The following is a 24,660-nucleotide window of genomic DNA, read 5'->3' on the forward strand; positions in this document are numbered from 1 at the left end:
GGGAATGGGTCTGATATATTGTACTCTCCCAAGCGCTTAGTACAGTGCTTTGCACACAGTAAGAGGTTAATAAATACAATTGCATGAATGAATGCGTTTGGGCAGGTTTGAGCGTATTGGAGGCAGATATCCCATTCCACAAGGCTGGCTCAGTAAACGAGACATGTCCTGACCACACAAGGGAGCATTCCAGACCCCATTTAAGGAAACCACCCTGAAGGAAAGTGTCCTTTCTTCCCTTAGTCTCCCCTAAATCCTCCTCTTCCGTGAGGCCTCGGTAACTCCAAGTTACACCAGGGTTTGTTTGGGAGGAGCCCCATGAGGTGTTTTTCTTACTTCCCATCAGGTGAAATGAAGTCACGCGTCAGGGGGCATGACTTCATTTCACCTGATGGAAAGTAAGACACTGGGTGGTGACGCTGGGTGGTAATGGGTAGGCAGGAAGAAAAGCACTGAGTGGCATTATTAGGCATACTTGCGTTTAGTCAGCTATTCAATCGTATTATTTATTGAGCGCTTTCTGTGTGCAGACCACTGAACTAAGCGCTTGGGAGAGTATAGAGAAGCAGCGTGGCTCAGTGGAAAGAGCATGGTCTTGGGAGTCAGAGGTCATGGGTTCAAATTCCGGCTCCACCAATCGTAAGCTGTGTGACTTGGGGGAAGTCACTTAACTTCTCTGTGCCTCGGTTACCTCATCTGTAAAATGGGGATTAAGATTGTGAGCCCCACATGGGCCAACCTGATCACCTTGTATCCTCCCCAGCGCTTAGAACAGTGCTTTGCACGTAGTAAGCGCTTAACAAATACCAAAATTATTATTGTTATTATTACAATACAACAATAAACCAACACATTCCCTGCCCACAATGAGTTTACAGTGTAGGGGGGCGTAAATATAAATAAAATTACAGATACATACATAAGTGCTGTGGATTGGGGAGGGGGAGATGAACAGAAATCAGAGCAATGCAGGAGGAAGTAGGAGAAGCGGAAAGGACAGTTTAGGGAAGACCTCTTGAAGGAGATGTGCCTTCAGTAAGGCTTTGAATGGGGGGAGAGTAGCTGTCAGATATGAGACGGGAGGGCGTTCAATCAATCAATCAATCAATCGTATTTATTGAGCGCTTACTATGTGCAGAGCACTGTACTAAGCGCTTAAGCGCTAAGCATTCAGACCAGAGACAGGACGTGGACTAGAGGTCGGCGGCGAGATAGACGAGATTGAGGTACAGTGAGAAGGTTAGCATTAGAGGAGCCAAGTGTGCGGGCTGGATTGTAGTAGGAGAATAGTGAGGGGCAAGGTGATTGACTGCTTTAAAGCCAGTGGTAAGGTGTTTCTATTTTATGTGGAGGTGGATGGGCAACCATTGGAGACTCTTGAGGAGTGGGGAAAATGGCCTGCTCGTCTTTTGTAGAAAAATGATCTGGGTAGCTGAGTGAAGTATGGACTGGAGTGGGGAGAGAGAGGAGGCTTGGAGGTCAGCAAGGAGGCCGATAGAGCAATCAAGGTGGGAATAACGGACCCCCAGGAGGTTGAGCCCACTGTTGGGTAGGGACCGTCTCTATATGTTGCCAACTTGTACTTCCCAAGCGCTTAGTACAGTGCTCTGCACACAGTAAGCGCTCAATAAATACGATTGATTGATTGATTGATTGACGTTCCCTCACGCACTCCATTGCTTCCAGCTTTCTCCTCTCATCACCTCCTCCAGCCTCACTTCCCTCCGTCTGTTCTCCAGAAGCCATGGTAATAATAATAATAATGATGGCATTTATTAAGCGCTTACTATGTGCAAAGCACTGTTCTAAGCGCTGGGGAGGTTACAAGGTGATCAGGTTGTCCCAAGGGGGGCTCACAGTCTTAATCCCCATTTTACAGATGAGGGAACTGAGGCCCAGAGAAGTGAAGTGGCTTACCCAAAGTCACACAGCTGACAATTGATGGAGCCGGGGTTTGAACCCATGACCTCTGACTCCAAAGCCCGGGCTCTTTCCACTGAGCCACGCTGCTTCTCTAAGCTGGTAGTAAGCTGGGGTGAAGTGTGGAGGAAGAGGATACATTTAGGGGGAGGAGATGGTAGGGAGGGGTCAGGTTAAGAGCATGTGGGTTTGAAGAAGAGGACTGTATGGGTTGTTTGGCATCCCTGCTAGGAAAATTGTCTTTAAAGTATATATATATGTACCTTTATATGTGTATATATATACTCAGCACTCCTAAGCTATTCCTCTCCCTCCCGGGGAGTAAGAGGGAAGGGGGAGTGAGTATTTTAGTTTTTGTGTTTGATTTAATAGCCGCTTGATCTCATATTTTGCTTCAGAAGACATGGCGCCTAAACATTTCTCCTCAGTGTCCTTTCCTTGATACCCTGCTTCTTGGAACTGGGGAGAAAGCAGGCTTGGCTGCTTCCTTCAGATTTTTTTTATCCTCTGCTATCTTTCAGTCCTCTCTGTGGGTGCAAAGGAAGCAAATGACTAGATTCCTTTCCTTTTCCCAAATGTCATCGGCCTTTTCTTTCACTCCCAGCGACCGTAGCTGGACTCATTCCCTTGAGACAGTTGCCAGTAGGCCTCCCCAGGGCACCTCTAGACTGTAAACTCACTATGGACAGGAAACGCGGCACCCAGATCTGTAATATTGTAGTCTCCTAAGCATGATTGATTGCATGAGGCACAAAAACCTGCCAGTCTTTTTGACCAATTTGGGTTGAGCTGGGCCAGGAGGTTTGGGTTCGGATTGGACGCTAGACAGAAGCCATATTAGGAGAGTATTAAACTCAAGAGGTGTGGCGTTCTGTTCATGTAACGATTTCCAGATATAATTGGCATCCAAGTTCCCACACTTTTCTAGACCTTGCACCCAGGGGCCTTTTCTCCATGTACAGTTTTGAGGCTTTTTAGATTTTAAGCTTGTATCCTTTGGCACATTTCCCCCGCTCTCATTGAATGGAGTGGGGAAGAGTAAGATTCTTATGAATTTTGAGCTAAGTTGACCAGGGCCTGAATTTGCTCTCAGGAAGTGCTGTACTTTTGAAGGAGAACGTTCCCCTGCAGATGGGGGGCTGTTGTGTACAGGAGTGTCAGAGCTGATCCGTCAGATATACTTTGTCTGTCTTATGCTGTCGAGTCATCTCCTACCCATAGTGGCTCCATGGACACATCTCCCCTAGAACACCCCACTCTCCATCCGTAATCATTCTGGTAGCGTATCCATACATTTTTCTTGGTAAAAATATGGAAGTGGTTTACCGTTGCCTTCTTCTGCGCAGTAAACTTGAGTCTCCGCCCTCGACTCTCTCCCATGTCACTGCTGCCCAGCACAGGTGAGTTTTGACTTGTAGCAGATGATTGCTTTCCACTCGCTAGCCACTGCCCAAGCTAGGAATGGAATGGATATGCCTCTGCTTGACTCTGCCTCCCATAGCCGAGACTGGTAGAGTACTGGAAACTCTCCAGGTGCCCTCATGAGAGGGGATATACTTTGTATATGCATCTGAATTCATTGTAAGGTCGCTCTACTCCCAGTCTCTTCTCCCACTCCCTTCAGCACCTCCCTGACTTTCTCCCTTTAACCATTCCCCCTCCCAGCCCCACGGCACTTATGTACATATCTGTCATTTATTTATGTATTCATATTAATGTCTGTCTCCCCCTCTGGACTTTAAGCTTGTTGTGGGCAGGGAGTGTGTCTGTTTATTGTTATATTTTACTCTCTCAAGTGCTTAGAGGTGGGAGAGAGAGTCAGACAGTCTCACCTAGATCATTTTTCCTTTAGACAGTGACAGGACAGGAACAACAGCCAAAGCATTCATTCATTCATTCAGTCATATTTATTGAGCACTTACTATGTGCAAAGCTGAGGAGCCCCACTTCTGTTACAGACAAGAAGGTCCTCTGCTTGCTAAGGTTTCAGCCATAGGTATTGGTGAGCGGTGTGGCCCCTCAGTTCTCTAGGCTTTAAGCTCAATATGTGCAGGGAACGTGCCTGCTAATTCCCTTGCATTGTTCTCTCCCCAGCGCTTAGTACAGTGCTCTGCACACAGTAGGAGCTCAATAAATATGATTGATTAAAAGTCTGTCAGTCTAAACTCATTAACTCGATCACGTTTATTGAGGGTGCAAAGCACTGCAATAATAATAATAGCTTTGGTATTTGTTAAGTGCTTACTGCGTGCCAGGCACTGTACTAAGCCCTGGGGTGGATACAAGGAAATAGGGTTGGGCACAGATACTGTCCCTCATAAGACTCAAAGTCTTAACCCGCATTTTACAGATGAGGTAACTGAGGCCCTGAGAAGTAAAGCGACTGTCCCGAGGCCACACAGCAGACAAGTGGCAAAGTCGGGATTAGAAATCATGAACTTCTGACCCCAGGCCCGTCTCCCTCCTGCCATTCTCTTCAAACTCATTCAACAAGTTGTCTACACCCACTGTCTCAAGTTTTTCTCCTTCAATTCTCTCCTTGACCCTCTCCAATCTGTCTTCCATCCCCTTCCCACAAAAACTCTCCTCTCAGAGGTCACCAGTGATCTCCTTCTTGCCAAATCCAATGGCCTCTACTCTGTCTTAATCCTCTTCGACCTCTCAGCTGTCTTCAACGCTGTCGGCCACCCGCTTCTCCTGGAAACATTATCCAACCTCAGCTTCGCTGACACTGATCTTTCCTGAATCTCCTTCTATCTCTGTGCTCATTCTCAGTCTCTTTTGCGAGCCCCTCCTCTGCCTCCCATCTCCTAACTGTGGGTGGCCCTCAAGGTTCAGTTCTAGGTCCCCTTCTATTCTCCATCTTCGCCCACTCCCTTGGAGAACTCATTCGCTCCCATGGCTTCAACCTCTATGTGGATGATTCCCAAATCTCCATTTCCAGCATGATCTCTGTCCCTTTCTATAGTCTTGCATTTCCTCCTACCTTCAAGACATCTCTACTCGGATGCCCTGCCATCACCCGTCACCTCAAACTTAATATGTGTGAAACAGAACTGATCTTCCCAACCAAACCCCATTCTCCCTGTCACTTTCCCAATACTGTAGATGGCACTACCATCCTTCCTATCTCATGAGCCCGTATCCTTGGCGTCATCCTTAACACTGAGAAGCAGTGTGGCTCAGTGGAAAGAGCCCGGGCTTTGGAGTCAGAGGTCATGGGTTCAAATCCCAGCTCCGCCACTTGTCAGCTGAGTGACTTTGGGTAAGTCACTTCACTTCTCCGTGCCTCAGTTCCCTCATCTGTAAAATGGTGACCTCATTCGCTCCCACGGCTTCAACTATCATCTCTATGCTGATGACACCCAGATCTACATCTCTGCCCCTGCTCTCTCCCCCTCTCTCCAGGCTCACATCTCATCCTGCCTTCAGGACATCTCCGTCTGGATGTCTGCCCGCCACCTAAAGCTCAACATGTCGAAGACTGAACTCCTTGTCTTCCCTCCCAAACCTTGCCCTCTCCCTGACTTTCCCATCTCTGTTGACGGCACTACCATCCTTCCCGTCTCACAAGCCCGCAACCTTGGTGTCATCCTCGACTCCGCTCTCTCATTCACCCCTCACATCCAAGCCGTGACCAAAACCTGCCGGTTTCAGCTCCGCAACATTGCCAAGATCTGCCCTTTCCTCTCCATCCCAACCGCTATCCTGCTCATTCAAGCTCTCATCCTATCCCGTCTGGACTACTGCATCAGCCTTCTCTCTTATCTCCCATCCTCGTGTCTCTCCCCACTTCAATCCATACTTCATGCTGCTGCCCGGATTGTCTTTGTCCAGAAACGCTCTGGGCATATCACTCCCCTCCTCAAAAATCTCCAGTGGCTACCAATCAATCTGTGCATCAGGCAGAAACTCCTCACCCTGGGCTTCAAGGCCGTCCATCACCTCGCCCCCTCCTACCTCACCTCCCTTCTCTCCTTCTCCAGCCCAGCCCGCACCCTCCGCTCCTCCGCCGCTAATCTCCTCACCATACCTCGCTCTCGCCTGTCCCGCCATCGACCCCCGGCCCACGTCATCCCCCTGGCCTCGAATGCCCTCCCTCTGCTCATCCGCCAAGCTAACTCTCTTCCTCCCTTCAAGGCCCTGCTGAGAGCTCACCTCCTCCAGGAGGCCTTCCCAGACTGAGCCCCTTCCTTCCTCTCCCCCTCGTCCCCCTCTCCATCCCCCCCATCTTACCTCCTTCCCTTCTCCACAACACCTGTATATATGTATATATGTTTGTACATATTTATTACTCTATTTATTTAGTTATTTTATTTGTACATATCTATTCTATTTATTTTATTTTGTTGGTATGTTTGGTTTTGTTCTCTGTCTCCCCCTTTTAGACTGTGAGCCCACTGTTGGGTAGGGACTGTCTCTATATGTTGCCAATTTGTACTTCCCAAGCGCTTAGTACAGTGCTCTGCACATAGTAAGCGCTCAATAAATACGATTGATGATGATGATGATGATGAAAATGGGGATTAAGACTGTGAGTCCCCCGTGGGACAACCTGATCACCTTGTAACCTCCGCAGCGCTTAGAACAGTGCTTTGCACATAGTAAGCGTTTAATAAATGCCATCATCATCCTCTCTTTCAACCCTCATATCCAGTCCATCACTAAATCCTCTCGGTTCAACCTCGTCAACATCGCTAGCACTTACCCTATCCTGACTTGATGACATTATTAGCCTCCATACTGACCTCTCTGCCTCATGTCTCTCCCCACTGCATTCCAAGCCTCACTCTTCTGCCCAGATCATTTTTCTACAAAAACTTTCGGTCCACGTTTCCCCACACCTTAGGAACCTCCAGTGGTTGCCAATAAAACCTTGCCCCCTCCTACCTCACCTCACTACTCTCGTACTACGGCCCAGCCCTCACACTTGGCTCCTCTCATGCCAGCCTACCCATTGTAACTTCATCTCTTCTATCTCGCTGCCTTCCTCTCACCCACATCCTGCCTCTGGCCTGGCACACCCTCCCTCTTCATATCCGACTGACAATTCCTCTCTCCCCCTTCAAAACCTTATTGAAGGAACATCTCCTCCAAGAGGCCTTCTCTAAGTCTTCTTTTCCTTTTCTTCCACTTCCTTCTGTGTTACCCTGAGCTGCTCCCTTTGTTCACCGCCGCCCCCCCCACAGCCACACAACACTTCTGTACATAACCACAATTTATTTATTTATATTAATGTCTGTCTCCCCCTCTAGACTGTAAGCCCATGTGGGCAGGGAATACGTCTGCTATATTGTTAATAGTTTACTCTCTCAATCGTGTAATACAATGCTCTGCATGCAGTAAGTGCTCAATAAATAGGATTGATGTTTGATTAACTGGAAAAGATTAGACTGAGGCACGGGTGGGATAGGGGTCAATAATAGCTTTAGTCTAATTATACCAACATTATTAGTCAGGAATATTAAGGTTGAAAATGCCAAATAATATTGCCCTCTATTCGCCCTCAATCCCCTGAATTGCTCTCAGTTGCCCTCAATCCCCTCTAGACTGTGAGCTTGTAGTGGGCAGGGACTGTCTCTCTTTATTGCTATATTGTACTTTCCCAAGCGCTTAGTACAGTGCTCTGCATACAGTCAGCTCTCAGTAAATACAACCGAACGAATGAATGAAAAAACTGAAGCTTGCCAACCTGCCCTAATTCAGTAAGAACGTCGGCTGCCTGGACATTTCCCCGAGTCCTCTTTCTCCTCTCCATCCCGACGTCTCGGGTATGCAGCGCATCGAATCCCCGTGGCTTGGGCCACACAAGCAGGTTTGAGGTTTGACACCAGACTTGGTGTCGTGGACCTCCTCTGTCAGAGCCTTCACAGGGCCTGACAGCATCAGGAATTCCATGTTCTGCTTCTATAACCGCACTTCCAAATTCTAGTTGATGAGCCCAGCAAGCGCTATTAGCACCATGCTAAACGTGCCTCTTGTTGTCTCTTGCAACAGGGTCCTCCCACTTTGCTCAGTTCCCTGCTGGTTTCACCACTGTAATTCCTTTTTGAATCTGAGGACTTTATTGTGGAAGATTAGGTGGTAAGGAATCAGTCATGTCTGGAGAGAGAAAAGAAAGGGCGGTGGTGTGAGTGTCCTCTCAGTCGGGGGAGGAAGGAGGGAAGAAGATTGTTTATACATAGACATAGATTATGCCCCTAAACTGTAGAGGGATGACCTCATGGCATTTCCAAAAGGAAATGGAAAATGCCTCATTCTGTTCCACTTAAAGCACTGGGATTGAGCAATACCAATTTTGGCCTTAACGAAGGACTCACTAATTTTAAACACTGGACTGGGAAATGGGTTTATCAGATCAGACACATCCCTGGCCTCCACGGGACTGAACTCATAATTGAGTTTTTTCCCCATTTTACTGGTAAGTAACAGCGTCCCAGAGAAGCAGCAGGGCTCAGTGGAAAGAGCACGGGCTTTGGAGTCAGAAGTCATGGGTTCAAACCCTGGCTCCGCCAATTTGTCAACTGTGTGACTTTGAAAGTCACTTAATTTCTCTGGGCCTCAGTTACCTCATCTGTAAAATGGGGATTAAGACTGTGAGCCCCCCCGTGGGACCAACTGATCACTTTGTAACTTCCCCAGCACTTAGAACAGTGCTTTGCACATAGTAAGCGCTTAATAAATGCCAAAAAAGGAAAGTAATTTGTCCAAGGTCAATGGCCAAAGTGGGACTAGACTCAGTCAGTGGTATTTACTGAGTGCTTACTGTGTGCAGAGCACTGGTTCCTAATTCCCAGATCTTTGCTCTTTTCACTTGGTCGCAATGCCTCCTCCACAACATAGTGTTTGCGTTTTTGTAAACCCCCATGTTATCCAAAACAAAGTCGTGTCATTATGCAGACCTCAGTGGTGTCGACTTGCTTCAGTGGGAAATGAGTGAGAGTAAGATGGTTCAGAAACCACTGAAAGAATATATGCCTTCATCCCTGAATGAAATTTAAGGTTGCAGAAAATGAAAATGCCTTTTAAATCAATCAATCCTATTTAATGAGAAGCAGTGTAGCTTAGTAGAAAGAGCACAGGCTTGGAAGTCAGGTCGTGGGTTCTAATCCCGGCTCCATCACTTGTCAGCTGTGTGACTGTGGGCAAGTCGCTTAGCTTCTCTGTGCCTCCGTTACCTCATCTGTAAAATGGGGATTAGTACTGTGAGCCCCACGTGGGACAAACTGATTACCTTTTATCTACCCCAGAGCTTAGAACAGTGCTTGACACATAGTAAGTGCTTAACAAATACTATTATTATTATGAATGATAATAAACACTTACTGTATGAAAAGCACTGTACTAAGCCCTTGGGAGAGTACATTATAAGAGTAAACTTCTAACTTCAGAAGGATAAAATGTGAAGTGAATTATTGTCAGCGATCAGTTAGCACCTCATGGGGAACTGAATCACACCACAAAGCTCCATTTAAAACTATTTGAGTTGAGATTATCAGCATCAACAGTGCTAATACTTATGCACACTTTCAAGGCATATTTTTGCCTTTATCACACTAATTCCCTTCACCACGGAGGTATTCATTCATTCATTCAATCGTATTTACTGAGCACTTACTGTGTGCAGAGCACTGTACTAAGCACTTGGGAAGTACAAGTTGGCAACATATATGTACATCATTAACAAAATAAATAGAATAGTAAATATGTACAAGTAAAATAAATAGAGTAATAAATCTGTACAAATAGCTATACAAGTCACTGAGGGTCTCCCATTATCAGTTATATCTCAAACCCCTATACTGTATGGTAAGCACCTTACATAGACAATATAAAAATCAGAATTTTAGGACATTGTGGGTTAAAGTACGGGGCTGGTACTGAATGAGGCTGGAAAAATTAAAATGCAGTCCCTCCAGGAGGTTTTCGAAATGTTTATCTCAGGGGAAAAAAAAAATTCCCCCCAGATGAGAGACAGTGAGAGAGACTATGGGTGGGGGAAGAAAGAGTGAGTCAGAGAGAAAGAGAGAGATAAAGAAACTCTATATTCCATAGTCTATATTCTAGAATATACTCTCTAAACTCTATATAAACTCTATATAAACTGTATATTCTGTATTCCTTGGAGAAAAGGAGACAATCTCGGAAAACAGACACAAGGGGACAGAATCTGCCATGACTGGGGCGGACCACTAGTTGCTTTGCAGGTAGTAGAGGAAGAAGCAGCACCTGAAAGCTGAAAGGAGAAAAGGGGAATCAATTTAGTAAACTATTGTTTGAGGTAGGGGGCTGGGTTTAGAAGAAGAGAGGGTCAACATTCATTCATTCAATCGTATTTATTGAGCGCTTACTGTGTGCAGAGCACTGTACTAAGCGCTTGGGAAGTACAAGTTGTCAACATATAGAGACAGTCCCTACCCAACAGCGGGGCTCACAGTCTAGAAGGGGGAGACAGACAACAAAACAAAACATATTAACAAAATAAAATAAATATGTACAAATAAAATAAATAGAGTAATAAATACGTACAAATATATATACATATATACAGGTGCTGTGGGGAGGGGAAGGAGGTAAGGGGGGGATTCATTCAATCGTATTTATTGAGCGCTTACCGTGTGCAGAGCACTGGACCAAGTTTATTTATTTTTACGTCTGTCTTCCCCTCTAGACTGTGATCCTGGGCAAGTCACTTCACTTCTCTGGGCTTCAGTTCCCTCATCAGTAAAATGGGGATTGAGACTGTGAGCCCCACATGGGACAGGGACTGTATACAACCCAATTTGCTTATATCCCCCCCAGAGCTTAGTACAGTGCCTAACACACAGTACGCGCTTAACAAATACCACAATTATTATTATTATTATTAAGCTCGTTGTGGGCAGGGAATGTGTCTATTATATCGTTACATTGTACTCTCCCACGCACTTAGTACAATGCACACAGTCAATGCTCAATAAATGCGATTGAATGAATGAATGAATAATAAGTACTCAATAAACTGATTGATCGACCTGCTGTACGTTCCCCAGAACTCAAAAAAAAAACATTAATCAAGTTATGAGGGATGATTTACATATGCTCATGATTCTTCATTTAACTTGATAACATGCCATTTTGCATACAATGAAGTATGTCAGCTGCAACTTCTCTGTTCAGTATAAACACATTAGTGTAGCTATATTTCTCACATATAATTGGTGGATAATTCTGAGCAATTTTTGTAATGTGGCTTAGTGGCTGGAGCATGGGCCTGCAACTCATAAGGACCTAGGTTCTTATCCTGGCTCCCTGGCATGTCTGCTGTGTGACCTTGGGCAAGTCACTTAACTTCTTTGGGCCTCATACCTCATCATTATTATTTATTTTGTTAATATATTTGGTTTTGTTCTCTGTCTCCCCCTTCTAGACTTTGAGCCTACTGTTGGGGAGGGACTGTCTCTATATGTTGCCAACTTGTACTTCCCAAGCGCTTAGTACAGTGCTGTGCACACAGTAAGCGCTCAATAAATACGATTGATTGATTGATCATTGAAACGGGGATTAAGATTGTGAGCCCCATGTGGGACAGGGACTGTGTCCAACCTGGTTAACTTGTTTCTACCCCAGTGCTTAGAACAGTGCTGGGCACATAGCACTTGACAAGTACTATTATTATCATTATTCATTCATTCATCAATCATATTTATTGAGCGCTTACTGTGTGCCGAGCACTGTACTAAGCGCTTGGGAAGTACAAGTCGGCAACATATAGAGACAGTCCCTACCCAACAACGGGCTCACGGTCTAGAAGGGAGAGACAGACAACAAAACAAAACATGTAGACAGGTGTCAAAATCATCAGAACAAATAGAATGTAGCACACAGCTGCCAAACTAGCTCTCTTCCTCCCTTCAAAGCCCTACTGAGAGCTCACCTCCTCCAGGAGGCCTTCCCAGACTGGGCCCCCTTTTTCCTTTCCTCTTTCCCCCACCCTGCCCTACCTTCTTCCCCTCCCTACAGCACTTGTATATATTTGTACAGATTTATTACTCTATTTTACTTGTAGATATTTACCATTCTATTTATTTTGTTAACGATGTGCATAGAGCTATAATTCTATTTATTCTGATGATTTTGACGCCTGTCTCCACGTTTTGTTCTGTTGTCTGTCTCCCCCTTCTAGACTGTGAGCCCGTTGTTGGGTAGGGACCATCTCTATATGTTGCCGACTTGTACTTCCCAAGTGCTTAGTACAGTGCTCTGCATACAGTAAGCGCTCTGTAAATATGATTGAATAAATAGGATTATCTCGGTGGCTGAATTGTACTTTCCAAATGCGTTGTACAGTGCTCTGCACACAGTAGGCACTCAGTAAATATGAATGAATGAATGACCAGTTAAAATTTTAAATTGAGAGCATGCTTTTCTGGTTCTCTAGTCCTCTGATGCTCCAAGAATGCTACTTCCAATTAAATCAGTCCTTCTTCCTTAGTTGTCGGGGCCTTTCTGGAAGGCTGTCAAAGGACATAAGGTCATTTTTAAATTTTCTGATATTTCTGGGTGGTTCTTTCCACTTTTGGAAATGTCATGAGAAACCCCTGCGCGCCCCCACCCACCCCCCCGCCAAAAAAACCCAAAACCAAAGAAACTCCAGGGACTATATCATTTATGTGAACTTGGTTGATATCATCAAGTGTTTTTTTGAGCATGGTTCTAGGCTGAATATACCATTTTCTATACTCCAGTGGTACATCTTTTCACTTAAAGTGTTTGGTTGTTTATATGGAAGAGATTTTCTTGATAGTAGTCCCTTTGCCAGAGGAGGCAATGAATTACCGCTTCTTACATCACTGGTGTTATTTGTATAGGTTTTGGGAACTCATAAGTAATTTCTCTACGAAATGAAAGCTTTCCCTGACTTTTGCCAAAGGCTGAGATGCTTTTATTCGTTAAAGGCCAGAACAGTTTTGAATTTTTATCTGGAAAGAACTCAAATCTTCAAGACAGAAAACATTTGTGCTTGGGGCAGTGCAAGAACTCCACCTGTATCATGTTCGTCTGTTTTCACTGTGTATCCAGGAAGGCCCAGCCAGATGAGATTTCTATTTTTAAACCTTTATTTATGCAGTACAGTTTTAATTTTACAAGACCAGACTTCATTCCAGCTTTCCAGATAGCTGTACTTCAGTGTAAAATATTTTGACAAACACCTAATGGCTTAGCACTCTACTCAGTTTTTCAAGCACAGCTTCAGGGGTTGGGCACAGCAGAATCACCCTGCAGAGAAGCAACATGGCATAATAGATAGAGCAATGGCCCGGGAGTCCGAAGATCACGTGTTCTAATCCTGGCTCTTCCACTTGTCTGCTGTGTGACCTTGGGCAAGTCACCTAACCTTTCTGTGCCTAAGCTATCTCGTCTGTAAAATGGGGAATGAGATTGTGAGCCCCACATGGGACAGAGACCGTGTCCAACCCAATTTACTTGTATCCACCCCAGTGTTTAGTACATCATCATCATCATCAATCGTATTTATTGAGCGCTTACTGTGTGCAGAGCACTGTACTAAGCGCTTGGGAACTAGTACAGTGCCTGGCACATAGTAAGCACTTAACAAATACCATGATTACCGTTATCATTATTATTATTATTAAGTCACCCCTGGGTCTCACTAAATTGCTTTGTATACTGTAAGCACTCAATAAATACCATTGATTGACTGGTTGATCCGAAAGAGCTGAGTTTTAAGAATGGGTGAAGATTTTGAGATTCAGGTATGAGAAAAATCAGGCAGGAAAGCAGAGTTTATATAATCTGGCCAAAGGTTTTTAATTTACAAGCTCAGAAGCTAACCCCAAATGGAACTGTAGCTAGACCAGACTTCTTAGTAGGTGGCGGAGAGAAACAAGACTCAAGATGCTTATTTTTTTAAGGGATATCTCACCGGGAAGACTTTTGTTTCAAAATTAACTTTTTTCCCGGGCTTTTTCTAATTGCTTTTCCTCCCACCAGAAAGCAGGGTTCACTTTTATGAAGTTGCTTGGAAGCCATGGCTTAGTGGAAAGAGTACGGGCTTGGGAGTCAGAGGATGTGAGTTCTAATCCCAGCTCTGCCACTTTGCTGCTGTGTGACCTTGGGCAGGTCACTTAACTTCTCTGGGCCCCAGTAACCTCATCTCTAAAACGGGGATTAGGACTCTGAGTTCCACGTGGGACAACCTGATTACCTTGTATCTACCCCAGTGCTTAGAACAGTGCTTGGCACATAGTAAGCGCTTAGCAAATACCATAATAATAATGATAATACTATTTGAATGATGTTTGTAATAGATGGTTATTCTAAAGGGGAACCTTTCCTTTCTCTCACTCTTTTTTAGGACTGTAAGAACATGGGATGTTGAAAACGACAAGAAACACAAAAGTGTCTTTAAACCAAGAACAATGCAAGGTAAAAAGGTGATTCCAACAACTTGCACCTACAGTAGAGACGGGAAGCTCATTGCAGCTGGCTGCCAAGATGGCAGCATCCAGATCTGGGACCGAAATATGAATGTAAGTCAAGAACATTTTAAAACGATCCTTGTAGAAAACAGCAGCAAACTTTATAAGACAAACACGATGTTAGAATGTTATGAAGGTGAATTTCCTGAGTTTAGTTTTACTGTACACCTCCGCTTTAGCCGGTCATATCTTCGAGCTTTTGCAGTAAACAGCATTTTAACTACATTCCATTCTGGCATTTGCCTACTTTTTTTTTTCTTTTTTTAGAAAAGCTCATTGAAGTTCAAGGAATCTCAGTCTCCATTTCTTGTCTTGGTGTTTTGCACATGAGTCCAGTGTTCTTGTGTCCACTGGAGATTTTTCAGACAGTCGTACTGGCTCTTGCATCTTCTCTCATAATAATAATAGTAATAATAATGCCATTTGTTCAGAGCTTACCGTGTTGCCAGGTACTATAATAAGCGCTGGGGTAGACACAAGCAAATCGGGTTGGACACAGTTCCTGCCCCATGTGGAGCTCACGGTCTTAATCCTCATTTTACAGAAGAGATCACTGAGGCACAGAGAAGTGAAGCGACTTGCCCAAGGTCACACCTTAGCAAGTGACAGAATCAATCAATCAATCAATCAATCGTATTTTTTGAGCGCTTATTTTGTGCAGAGCACTGTACTAAGTGCTTGGGAAGTACAAGTCGGCAACACATAGAGACAGTCCCTACCCAACAGCGGGCTCACAGTCTAGAAGGGGGAGACAGAGAACAAAACCAAACATACTAACAAAATAAAATAAATAGAATAGATATGTACAAGTAAGATAAATAAATAGAGTAATAAATATGTACAAACATATATACATATATACAGGTGCTGTGGGGAAGGGAAGGAGGTAAGATGGGGGGATGGCGAGGGGGACGAGGGGGAGAGGAAGGAAGGGGCTAAGTCTGGAAAGGCCAGGATTAGAGCCCATGACCTTCTGATTCCCAGACCTGTGCTCTATCTGCTAAGGCAGCTGCTGTCAGGAATGATCTAGCACTAATTTGACCATAGCTATATTATCATTATTATTATCATTACTGTTATCATCATCATTATTGTATTTACTAAGCATTTACTGTGTGTCAAGCACAGTTCTAAGCGCTGGGATTGATATACGTTAACCAGGACTGATGCAGTCCGTTTCCCACATTGGGCTCACAGTCTAAGGAGGAGGGCTCACAGGTGTTGAATCCCCATTTTACGGATGATGAACCTGAGCCTCAGAGAAGTAAAATGACTTGCCCAAGGTCACGGTGTAGGCAACTGTCAGGGCTGGGATTAGAACCCACCTCCTCTGACTTCCAAGTCTGTGCTCTTTTCACTACTCCATGCTGCACCTCACTAATTCAATGTCAGTGGTTCCAAATGGTCGGATGTTTTATTGTCCATTGCTTTATGGAGTTCAGTGCCTAGATTTGTCCCAGCTTCCCAGACTGAAATCACATTAAACCGACCCTGAAATAGAAAAGCACAATTTTTAGTGGCATTTGGATAACGCTTAGCATGTGCCAACTTTATGCTTACTATATGTGCTGGGGTAGATGTAAAATAATCAGGTTGGACTGCTACCTCTTGTGGGCAGGAAATATGTCTGCCAACTCTGTTGTACTCTCCCAATCACTTAGTACAGTGCTCTGCAAGCAGTAAGTAATAATAATAATAATGATGGCATATCTTAAGCGCTTACTATGTGCAAAGCACTGTTCTAAGCGCAGGGGAGGTTACAAGGTGATCAGGTTGTCCCACTGGGGGCTCACAGTGTTGATCCCCATTTTACAGATGAGGGAACTGAGGCCCAGAGAAGTGAAGTGACTTGCCCAAAGTCACACAGCTGACAAGTGGCGGAGCCGGGATTTGAACCCATGACCTCTGACTCCAAACCCCGGGCTCTTTCCTCTGAGCCACGCTGCTTCTCTGTACTCAGTAAATACCATTGATTGATGCTTTAATTTGACCCTGAACCTGCAGTGATTCCCCAGTTAATTGGACTTCCTCAAGCCATGACAGTTCCAACCTATGAATCAAGCCTCACCTATGATGGACAGCTAGGATTCTTCCACCCCCTTAATATTTATTCCTTAAACATCCAACTTCCCAGAGAATGCCAAGGCTACTCTTGCTGGTCACGAGCCCAGCTTCTTCACTTTGAAAAGTGAAGTAAACCGGTGTTTGGCATTTCATCCGTTTTTGAGATTGGGCCAGTAATTGAAGCAGCATGGCTCAGTGGAAAGAGCCCGGGCTTTGGAGTCAGAGGTCATGGGTTCAAATCTCGGCCCTGCCAACTGTCAGCTGTGTGACTTCAGGCAAGTCACTTCACTTCTGTCTGCCTCAGTTACCTCATCTGTAAAATGGAGATTAAGACTGTGAGCCCCCCCGTGGGAAAACCTGATCACCCTGTAACCTCCCCAGCACTTAGAAGAGTGCTTTGCACATAGTAAGTGCTTACCAAATGCCATTATTATTATTATTAATTAGCCTTTGGATCCCTTTGGTATAATTATCAAAAGTGTCATCATTATTATGATTATTATTGGCATTTGTTGAGCAATTGTTTTATCAAAATAATAATTATTTACTATGTCTGAAGTATTGTTCTAAGCACTGGGGTAGATACAAGTTAATCAGGTTGGACACAGTTCCTGTTCCATGTGGGGCTAACAGTTTCAATCCCCGTTTTACAGATGAGGGAACAGAGAAGTGAAGTGAACTGCTCCAGGCCACACAGTAGTTATGTGGCGGAGCAGGGATTAGAACTCAGGTCCTTCTGACTCCCCAGCGCGTGGTCTATCCCCTAAGCCATGATTCAGAGCAACCAGGATCACTTCTCTACAACTGTAGGAAGCGGCATGGCGTAGTGGATGGAGCACAGGCTTGGGAATCAGAAGATCATGGGTTCTAGTCCCGGCTCCGCCACTCATCTGCTGTGTGGCCTTGAGCAAGTCACTTCACTCCTCTGTTACCTCATCTGTAGAATAGGGATTGAAACTGTGAGCCCCACGTGGCAACCCAATTTGCTTGTATCTGCCCCAGCTCTTAGAACAGTCCTGCCGTCGACCCCCGGCCCATGCCCTCCCCCGGCCTGGAATGCCCTCCCTCCGCACATCCGCCAAGCTAGCTCTCTTCCTCCCTTCAAAGCCCTCCTGAGAGCTCACCTCCTCCAGGAGGCCTTCCCAGACTGAGCCCCCTTTTTCCTCTCCTCCTTCCCACCCTCCCGCCCTACCTCCTTCCCCTCCCCACAGCACTTGTATATATGTTTGTACAGATTTATTACTCTATTTATTTTACCTGTACATATTTACTATTCTATTTATTTTGTTAATGATGTGCATCTAGCTTTACTTCTATTTGTTCTGACGATTTTGACACCTGTCTACATGTTTTGTTTTGTTGTCAGTCTCCCCCTTCTAGACTGTGAGCCCGTTGTTGGGTAGGGACTGTCTCTATATGTCTTCCCAAGTGCTTAGTACAGTGCTCTGCACACAGTAAGCGCTCAATAAATACGATTGAATGAATGAATGACTAACCCGTATCTGCTCCAGTGCTTAAATCACTGCTTCACACACAGTAAGCGCTTAGCAAATGCCATAGGAAAAAAAAAGCCATACATAGTTCAACAGTGCTCTAAATTATTGGAATGGGCTGCTTCTGCTTGCCCCTCCAGCAGGACGGGACTTTTTTCCATCAGTGTTTGGCAGTGGGTAAAGTAAAAACTCCACAGATCCCAGAGGCCCAATGTTATGGAGACCTATGGCCTGCATGGTTGTCTTTCCAGATGCTTTACCTCACTGCTAAGACCGCTGAGCTCCTCAGCCTCCATAGCCAAGGGGATTCTTTCATGAGAAAGTGTGGAAAGCAGTGGATTGTTGGAAACAAATTTGGATTTGAGAAGACAAATTCCAATTTACTTCATTGCGAGCTGGCAGTCACTTTCAGAGAAGGACGGGAATCAGTTTGAACGAGGGACGTTTTGTCGGGCAAGGATGTTCTGGCCAAGTTCCTTCTTGAGACAGGAGAAAGATATTGTGTGGAATAATATTGGCTGCTGATCAGATCCCGGATCAGAATATACTTGGATAAATGCTGAGTAGACAAGCTGGTCAGAATCACTTTTCTGTTCCTTTATTACGGGTTTTATTTTTTTTTCCAAGGGTAGGCCTGTTATAAGGGTCCCTTTAAAATAAATCATGGGAGAGGTTAGGAGGAACATTGTAAATAATCAGTGAGAAAGGGATTTTGAGCGGCACAGTTTGGTTAAAGAATGAGGAAGAACAGCCATTGGTTAAGTCGGCTTGGCAAAGATAAATTTCAACTCCAGGTTTCTATAAATCCCACACAGGAGAGACTTGCCCATATTTGATCATTCCTTTGTGAGACCTTAAATTAAATTCCTTTGCTGAAGTACTGAATTTGGGGGCTAGCAGGAACTATACTTATTGGATGGAGTTATAATTTTGCTCTCCAGTTCACTACATCTACACTAGTGTGAATGCCAAAAAAATTAAAGAGGGTATTCTGTGTAAATTGTAAATTGGAATGTGTTGGGGGAGACGAGACATAACATTTCCACAAGCCAGTGTTAGGTTATTAATGGGTGATGGAGGTTGCAACCCTAAATAATGATGACAGTACGGTCCCTCTCATTTTCTTAAAATGCTACTTAAGTGCTTATTTTGTGCCGGGGACTGTACTAAGCACTGGGGTAGAGACAAGATAATCAAGTTCCTGTACTTGGAAGAATTCTTAACAGTTATAGTAATTGCAGTGATAGTATTAAGAGCCTTCTCTGTGCAAAGAGCTGGGAAAATATGCACAAATGAGAATTGAACACGGGCCCTAAGAGAAGCACTGTGGCCTTTTAGATAGAGCATGATCATGGGACTCAGAAGGACCTGGGTTCAGCCACTTGCCTGCTGTGTGACCTTGGGCAAGTCACTTCACTTCTCTGTGCCTCAGTTACTTGATCTGTAAAGTGGGGATTAAGACTGTGAGCCTAATGTGGGGCAGGGATGTGTCCAATCTGATTAGGTTGTATCTCTCCTGTCGCTCAGTACAGTGGCTGGCACATAGTAAACAGATAACAAATACCATTAAAAAAATGTTTATCTTCCATCTGCTTTCAAAATCAACACCTACCACCTGAGCCTCCGTCCTCATCCCATCCCATCTTCTACAAATCCTTGCTGTGTCACCCATTTTACCCCCATGACTGCCATCTTGTACCCTTCTAATTGATCTGTTCCTTGTTCTGTAATATGCCCAGCTCTCCCATATCCTAAAAGAGGCCCACTAGGTCCCACTGCAGTCAATCAATCAGTTGTATTTATTGAACATTTATTGTGTGCAGAGCACTGTACTAAGCCCTTGTACAAGTACTAAGTACAATACAACAGAGTAACAGACACATTCCCTGCCCACAGTGAGCTACACCATGAAGCCATCATTCCAAATCCCTTTCTCCATTCCTCTCCAACCTTCAAAATGGGTAATATACACTGGGGTCACCAGTGACCTCATTCATTTTTTTTTCTTAAGTTATTTCATTCAATCGTATTTATTAAGCACTTACTGTGTGCAAAGCACTGTGTTAAGTGCTGGGGTAGATACAAACTAATCAGGTTGGACACAGTCTGTGTCCTTCCCACATGGGACTTCTAGTCTTAATCACCATTCTAGAGATGAGGTAACTGAGACACCAAGAAGTGAAACGCCGAAAAACAGAACGCCCTCCCTCCTCATATCAGACAGATAATTGCTTTCCCCTACTTTAAAACCATATTGAAGGCACATCTCCTCCAAGAAGCCTTCACTAATTAAGCTCTCCTCTCCTCCTTTCCCACTTCCTTCTGCACCTCTCTTACTTTCATCTTCATTCATCCTACCTCCCATCCCCACAGCACGTTTTATAGACACATTCCCTGTCCACAATGAGCTACATCATGAAGCCATCATTCCAAATCCCTATTTCCATTCCTCTCCAACCTTCAAAATGGGTAATATACACTGGCTCTCTCTCAGGTCACCAGTGACCTCATTTGTGTTTTTTTTTCTTAAGGTATTTCATTCAATCGTATTTATTAAGCGCTTACTCTGTGCAAAGCACTGTGTTAAGTGCTGGGGTAGATACAAACTAATCAGGTTGGACACAGTCTATGTCCTTCCCACGTGGGACCTCTAGTCCTAATCCCCATTTTAGAGATGAGGTAACTGAGACACCAAGAAGTGAAACGCCGAAGAACAGAACTCCCTCCCTCCTCATATCAGACAGATAATTGCTTTCCCCCACTTTAAAACTGTATTGAAGGCACATCTCCTCCAAGAAGCCTTCACTGATTAAGCCCTCCTCTCCTCCTTTCCCACTTCCTTCTGCACCACTCTTACTTCTCATTCATCCTACCTCCCATCCCCACAGCACATTTTTTATATCTGTATATATCTGTAATTTATTTATTTATTTATATGAATATGTGTCTCCCCCTCTAGATTGTGAGCTCGATATGGGCAGGAGTCTGTCTGTTTGTTGTCATATTTTACTCTGCCAAGCACTTAGTACAGTGCTTTGCACACAGTGAGCACTCGATAAATACATTGAATCAATCAATCAATCAATCGTATTTATTGAGCGCTTACTGTGTGCAGAGCACTGTACTAAGCGCTTGGGAAGTACAAGTTGGCAACATATAGAGACAGTCCCTACCCAGCAGTGGGCTCACAGTCTAGAAGGGGGAAACAGAAAACAAAACCAAACATATTAACTAAATAAAATAAATAGAATAGATATGTACAGGGTGGTGAGGTAGGTAGGGGTGAGGTGATTGAGTGTTTTAAAGCCAATGGTGAGGAGTTTTTGTTTGATGCGGAGGTGGATGGGCAACCACTGGAGTTTTGGGAGGAGCAGGGCGGTATTCATTCATTCATTCATTCAATGGTATTTATTAATTGTCCCGCCATCGACCCCCGGCCCATGTCATCCCCCGGGCCTGGAATGCCCTCCCTCCGCCCATCCGCCAAGCTAGCTCTCTTCCTCCCTTCAAGGCCCTGCTGAGAGCTCACCTCCTCCAAGAGGCCTTCCCAGACTGAGCCCCTTCCTTCCTCTCCCCCTCGTCCCCCTCTCCATCCCCCCCATCTTACCTCCTTCCCTTCCCCACAGCACCTGTATATATGTATATATGTTTGTACATATTTATTACTCTATTTATTTTACTTGTACATGTCTATCCTATTTATTTTATTTTGTTAGTATGTTTGGTTTTGTTCTCTGTCTCCCCCTTTTAGACTGTGAGCCCACTGTTGGGTAGGGACTGTCTCTATATGTTGCCAATTTGTACTTCTCAAGCGCTTAGTACAGTGCTCTGCACATAGTAAGCGCTCAATAAATACGATTGATTGATTGATTGAGCGCTTACTGTGTGCAGAGCACTGTACTAAGCGCTTGGGAATGAATGAAGTGAGTTGCCCAAGGTCACATAGTAGCATTAGAACCCAGGTCTTCGGATTCCTAGGCTCGTGCTTTAACCATTAGGCCACGCCGCTTCGCCGCCATGTCAGATGGATTCTGTCCTATCCTAATCCTCCACCATCCAGACTGCTTTCATTCATTCATTGATTCAATCGTATTTATTGAGCGCTTACTGGGCGCCGAGCACTGTAGTAAGCGCTTTCAACACCCACTCTCTGGTTATGGAAAAATGAACCGACTTTGGTTTCTTTGTCACAGTTCTTCCCTCATCTTCCTCTTTCCTCTCTGGCCAAACCTTCTCCGTCTCTTTCATCGGCTGTTCCGCCGCCTTTTCCTTGGGTGTTGGTAACCCATAAAGGCCCTCCTCTTCCCAGTTTACACAGAGTTGGTTGCAAAATTCATTCAATTACCACCTTTGCGAAGTTCATCCGCTCCCATGCTTCAACCACCACTTTTAGGCAGATGACTCCCAAATCTTCCCGGCTAACCCTGAACTCCCTCCCTCTCTGCCTTTTCACACACATTTCCTCCTGTCTACACGACGTCTCTACGTGGTTGCCCTGTCAGCATCTCGGAGAAGCAGCATGGCCGAGTGGAAAGAGCCCGGGCTTGGGATTCAGAGGTCGTGGGTTCAAATCCTGCCTCTGCCACTTGTCAGCTGTGTGAATCTGGGATAGTCACTTCAGAATAATAATAATGAGGGCATTTATTAAGCGCTTACTATGTGCAAAGCACCGTTCTAAGCGCTGGGGAGGTTACAAGGTGATCAGGTTGTCCCACGTGGGGCTCACAGTCTTCATCCCCATTTTACAGATGAGGTAACTGAGGCCCAGAGAAGTTAAGTGACCTGCCCAAAGTCACACAGGTGACAAGTGGCGGAGCCGGGATTTGAACCCATGACCTCTGGCTCCAAAGCCCGGGCTCTTTCCACTAAGCCACGCTGCTTCTCTACTTCTCTGGGCCTCAGTTACCTCATCTGTAAAAGGGGGATTAAGAATGTGAGCTCCACGTGGAACAATCTGATAACTTTGTATCTATTCCAGTGCTTAGAACAGTGCTTGGCACATAGTAAGCGCTTAACAAATACCATTATTATTATTATTATTATTATTATTATCTAAAAGGGAAGGCCACATGAGAAACAGTGTGTCCTAGTGGAAAGAGCACAGGCCCTGGAGTCAGAGGACTCGGGTTCTAATCTTGGCTCTGTCACTCGTCTGCTGAGTAATCTTGGGCAAGTCACTTCGCTTCTTTCTGCCTCAGTTCCCTCTTCTGCAAAATGGGGATCCAATACATGCTCTCCTACCTGCTTAGACTGTGAGCCCCATGTGGGACCTGATTATCTTGTATCTACCCCAGTGTTTAATACAGTACTTGACAAATAAGTCCTTAACAAATATTATTATTATTATCATCTTCCCACCCAAATCCTCCCTGTAGTTCATTTGTGTCTGTCTCCCCTACTAGTTTTCCAGCCCCTTGAGAGCAGGGGTAGTGTCTTCTGACTCTTATCCTCTCCCAAACACTCAGAATAGTGCTCTGCTCGCAGGAAGTGCTCAATAAATGCTATCGGAGATAACGATGACGAAAATCCTAAAAATTCAGTTATCTTCCTCACCCACTTATTGCTATGTGAGAATCCTCTGCAAACCCTTGTCTGGAAAGCTTTCATAATTGAACTTCTGCATTTGTCAAGTCATAAATCCTTTAGAAAAATCCAGTTTTGGGCCGCGCCAAAGAATTAGAAATTTGTTCTGAGAACTGGAGACTATGCAGATTGTGTGGGTTTCTAACTTTCTTGCCACAGAAAGTGTAAAGGCAGTGTAAAATCAGAAGAAAGTGTTTTGTGTTAATTTAAACAGACCACGTGATAGGAGTCAGAATGTCTCTGAGAGCCAATGTTAGATTGTAATTGCGCAGCAACATTACAGCTGTAGTTTGGCATATGCCTTTATTGAAAAAAAAAAGAGTTTGGGTGAACAAGTTTTGAACTGATATCATTTGTCACCAGAAAGTTAGCCTGTTCAACTTCACCTGTCCCAGCTTTTAATTAGGAAAGGGAGGAATGGGCAAACTAGAGATCTCTTCAGACATACTAAAGCCAGTTGTCTTAGGTCTAGGGAAGCCTTGGAGTTCGAAAACCCATCTTGATCACTTTCAAGAATGCTTGGTATTTTCTGTTTGTTAATGATTTTTATTTCTGTTTTCATCTCCACTGTAAACCTTGTAAAACTTCATAACGGCAAGGAGTTTCTAGAACTCGCCTGAAAGTGTAAACTTCATTTGGATGGAATAATAAATTTTTCAGCCACTGGCTTTCATCGCCTGTGTGTACCTTTGCTTTAAACATAGATGGGATTGAAATATTATTTTTTCTTGTGTAGTTTTAACAGTAATGTACCTGGTATTCTGCTTAAGCTTATGCCTTCTCTTTTGAACCATGCACATTTTCATATATGCACATGGTGTAAGACTGATCTCATTCCCCTATATACTCTTATGCCCCTTGTAATATCAGTTATCTTTTGGTAGCGCTGAGTGCGTCTGTAGGAGAGTGGGGTGATTCTGTAGAGAAATGAAGTCATTATTTTGAGTATTAGCAGTTTCCTGTAAAAGAACAGTATTCCCTTGAGGCACTGGTTAATAAGAAACATATTTATCTTGTAAATTCTCCCTTCAGTATTTTTCAAATTTAAATAAACACATGCTGCCCATTTAGTAAAATGTATTTATATTCTTTTCACAATAGCATGCAAATTTGTCTAG

General features: G+C 44.4%; 1 protein-coding gene and 1 non-coding gene across 2 annotated transcripts in view; one reads left to right on the plus strand and one right to left on the minus strand.

Moving 5' to 3' along the window:
* WDR70 (WD repeat domain 70) overlaps positions 1-24,660 on the plus strand; it is a 462,347-nt gene that overhangs the window by 269,591 nt on the left and 168,096 nt on the right. The window contains 1 exon segment of the mRNA XM_038743389.1: positions 14,279-14,453. Within this exon segment, the coding sequence (XP_038599317.1) occupies positions 14,279-14,453 (175 nt within the window).
* LOC119926418 lies at positions 3,331-3,471 on the minus strand. Its single transcript, XR_005450295.1, has one exon. It is a non-coding gene; the product is annotated as a small nucleolar RNA SNORA7 (small nucleolar RNA).

Source organism: Tachyglossus aculeatus, chromosome 3 (genome assembly GCF_015852505.1).
Source record: "Tachyglossus aculeatus isolate mTacAcu1 chromosome 3, mTacAcu1.pri, whole genome shotgun sequence".
Classification (NCBI taxonomy): domain Eukaryota; kingdom Metazoa; phylum Chordata; class Mammalia; order Monotremata; family Tachyglossidae; genus Tachyglossus; species Tachyglossus aculeatus.